Here is a 3047-nt window from a genome sequence, read left to right on the forward strand (position 1 = left end):
GACCTCGTCTGTAAGGTGGCCGACTTTGGACTGGCTCGCATCATCAGGGTAACATTTCCTGTTCATCACGCCGTTTTATTGTACAAGAACAGAAGGAGCTTTTATTTTGAAGGACAAAATATGTGAAATATGTAAGTGGTTCAGGCATGTTACTCTGCTTAAAGCTCTAAAACGTCACTGCTGAACCTGAAGCTTCACACACATCAAATGAATCAGTGATAGCTGTAATAACAGTGTTATTACTGTTGTTATTGTCATATATATGTATCTGTGTTCCCTGCAGATGTTTCAGGGTGTATTAGAGATGAAACTCTGCACAGACATCAGATCAGAGGCCTTTCAATGAACCTCGAGTCCCCTCACACCTTACGTCCTCGGTGGGAGGGAGTAAGGTGTGAGGGGACGTGCTGCCGAGACGATGAGGTGGACAGCAGGTCCTGGAGTGTAACTGAAATCTTTGTGGTCCCCGTGTGTGCAGGACAGCGTGTACACAGCCAGCAGGAACACAAAGATCCCCGTTCGATGGACGGCACCCGAGGCGGCGCTTCACCAGCGCTTCTCCGTCAAGTCGGACGTGTGGTCGTTCGGGGTGCTGCTGTATGAGATGATGTCACGGGGCAAAATGCCCTATGAAGGTACCGCAGCGAGACTCAGTGTGTCTAACCTGTTTAACAGAGAGCAGCTATTCAGAGCGCACCGCCTCACAAAAGCCTCACAGCAGCAACAACGGGCGTCGTACCGGCACACCTTCATCACGCGCCAGACTGAGCGTAGCAAAGCAAAAGTGTGTGTGTGTGTGTGTGTGTGTAAAAGTGACACACACACACACACTCTCTCACACACACACACACACACACACACACACACACACACACACACACACAGCTGGATAGTGCAGTGGTAACACTACACGCCTACTTTCAGCTGTAAAGTCCGGTTTTCTTCCTCGGTGGTTGGTTCTCCCTGTCCCTGCGTGGCTGCTCTGATTGGCTGTCGTGTGAGCTGTGAGCGCTCAGTAAGCTTAGGAAAGAGTCAGTTATGTGAATCACCACACTCCTTTCTGTCATTCAGAGTTTGAGTTTGGACTGAGCTCTTTTCTCCTGTGCTCGTGTTTGCCTGTCTGTCCTCTCCTCCAGGTAAAAGCAACAAGGAAGTGATGGATCTGCTAACGTCGGGCTTCCGGCTGCCCTCTCCAAGCCGCTGTCCTTCGAACATTTACCGCATCATGATGGACTGCTGGGCCATTGAGCCCTCCAAGAGACCCTCCTTCCACGCCCTGCACAGCCAGCTGGATTCCATATATGCCAAGATATATTTTAAGACCGTAGAGGTGTAGGCCGCACAGGTATCCTCCTCCTGTACTGGGAGGGAGGGGGTGAGGAAGACTTCTGCCAATTCCATCGGGACTCCTCAGAGGAATCGTGATCGACACTCGGGTTTACAGAGAGAGTGAACGGCGTGGGGGAGGCGTGGAGGTCCGCTCGTACCTGGAACGACCCGGACCCTCTTTTTAGTTTTCTACCATCGGTTTTCTAAATGAGAGTTTATTACTTCAGTGCGGTGTCGGTCTGTGCGTGCGCACTCTGGACTCACAGGTCACGACCTGAATGAATGACGTGTGTTTTGAATGCAAAGCCTTCTGGGTAAAAATATTTTGTGCAATAAGAACGCCTGCTGGGGTCTTTTAGCCACGCTAGCGGCTCGGCTCAGAGTCCGACTGCTGCCGTCACAGAGCAGCGGAGCGGTGGACTCCCACAGTCCTGATTGGTCAGAGCGGCTTCGACAGCCAACGTTAACCAGACGTCTATTTGTAACACGGACATCGAAACATGTTTGAGACACGAAAAAGACCCAAATCTATGCAGAGAAGCAGCGACAGCCTTGCTCCTAAAAGTGTCCGCTCAGCATTGGGGTCATTAACGTGTCACATGTGATCAGACACGCCTACACAGCACCAAAACATCTGCCTGCTCGCTACGAAAGACCACAAAGCCAGCAGTCAGTGTGATTACAGTAGTGTGATTACAGTAGTGTGATTACAGCAATGCCCCAAACCTCTGAGAAAACCTGATTCACGCCACCACTTCCTCCCTGCACACGTGCAGTGAATCAGAGATGTGTTCAGGCGTCCGTGTCTTTAATGTTAAAAACTGCATACGCAGCCACACCTGCAGTCACACCTGCACACCTGTCCTCTCAGGCTGGGCCCATGCACCGCTGCCTGCTCTCTGGCTGAACTCTGTTAATCTGATGAACCCACAGGCGTGAAGTATTCTGTCTTCCCTCTCTGAAGGTTTGGACCCGCGTTACACATCGAAGCTCGATGCAGCGCCGCGCGTTCATGCTCTTCTAACAGCTAGTTACAGCTCCAGTGCCTATGTTTACAACACACACACACACACACACACACACACACACACACACTGCAGGAGGTGGACTTAGAGACGACACCAACACACACTGACAGTGACTCAGCCACACTCAGCCACACTCTTCAGGGTGGGTGGGGGTGAGCTGTGTGGGGTTCTGCACCATTAAATTGTACAACATTATGTTGCAACCTGCAATGCAATTTAAGAACAATGCAACTTTGGTCTTTTATGCATGAGCAACAAAGCCAAGTTGAGGAAACTTGAGCCATAAACACCAAATCACACGTCCGACTTCGACCTGTGACAGCGCTGCAAATAAAGTTTTTTTTAAACACTGTGGAAACGAGTGTGTGTGCCGTCACTCATTCACATGTCACAGGGCATAACGCCGTACTGATGTGCAGCACTTCCTGAAGTGTGTGTAACCTGTTCAACAGCCTTCCCAAGCGACCGGCAGTGGGCGGGGCTCCAAACTGAGCACAGCAGAAATATCCCAAATCTAACAAACAACTTAAATCTTTTTCTTTGAATTAATCTTCTAACAACAATAAACAAAAACTGTCATGGACACGATTGTACAGAGAGTGTCGATAAAGTTTCATTATTGATGGAATTTTGCTTTAAAGCAGAAACGTGTGCAGAAGCAGCTGAAGCAGCGTTAACACACGAGCACGT

At 49.8% G+C, this 3047-nt stretch overlaps 1 protein-coding gene across 1 annotated transcript in view; it reads left to right on the top strand.

Annotated features, from left to right (window-relative positions):
* The window catches only part of srms (src-related kinase lacking C-terminal regulatory tyrosine and N-terminal myristylation sites), a 29289-nt gene extending 26574 nt beyond the window's left edge, over window positions 1-2715 (top strand). The window contains exons 6-8 of the mRNA XM_082520022.1: window positions 1-48; window positions 479-635; window positions 1137-2715. The exon at window positions 1-48 is cut by the window's left edge and continues 134 nt beyond it. Of these exons, the coding sequence (XP_082376148.1) occupies window positions 1-48; window positions 479-635; window positions 1137-1336 (405 nt within the window). The 3' untranslated portion in view covers window positions 1337-2715. The remainder of the gene's footprint in view (window positions 49-478; window positions 636-1136) is intronic.
* The last annotated feature ends 332 nt before the right edge of the window (window positions 2716-3047 follow it).

The sequence above is a fragment of the Aulonocara stuartgranti genome (genome assembly GCF_965226115.1).
Source record: "Aulonocara stuartgranti genome assembly, chromosome: 20".
Classification (NCBI taxonomy): domain Eukaryota; kingdom Metazoa; phylum Chordata; class Actinopteri; order Cichliformes; family Cichlidae; genus Aulonocara; species Aulonocara stuartgranti.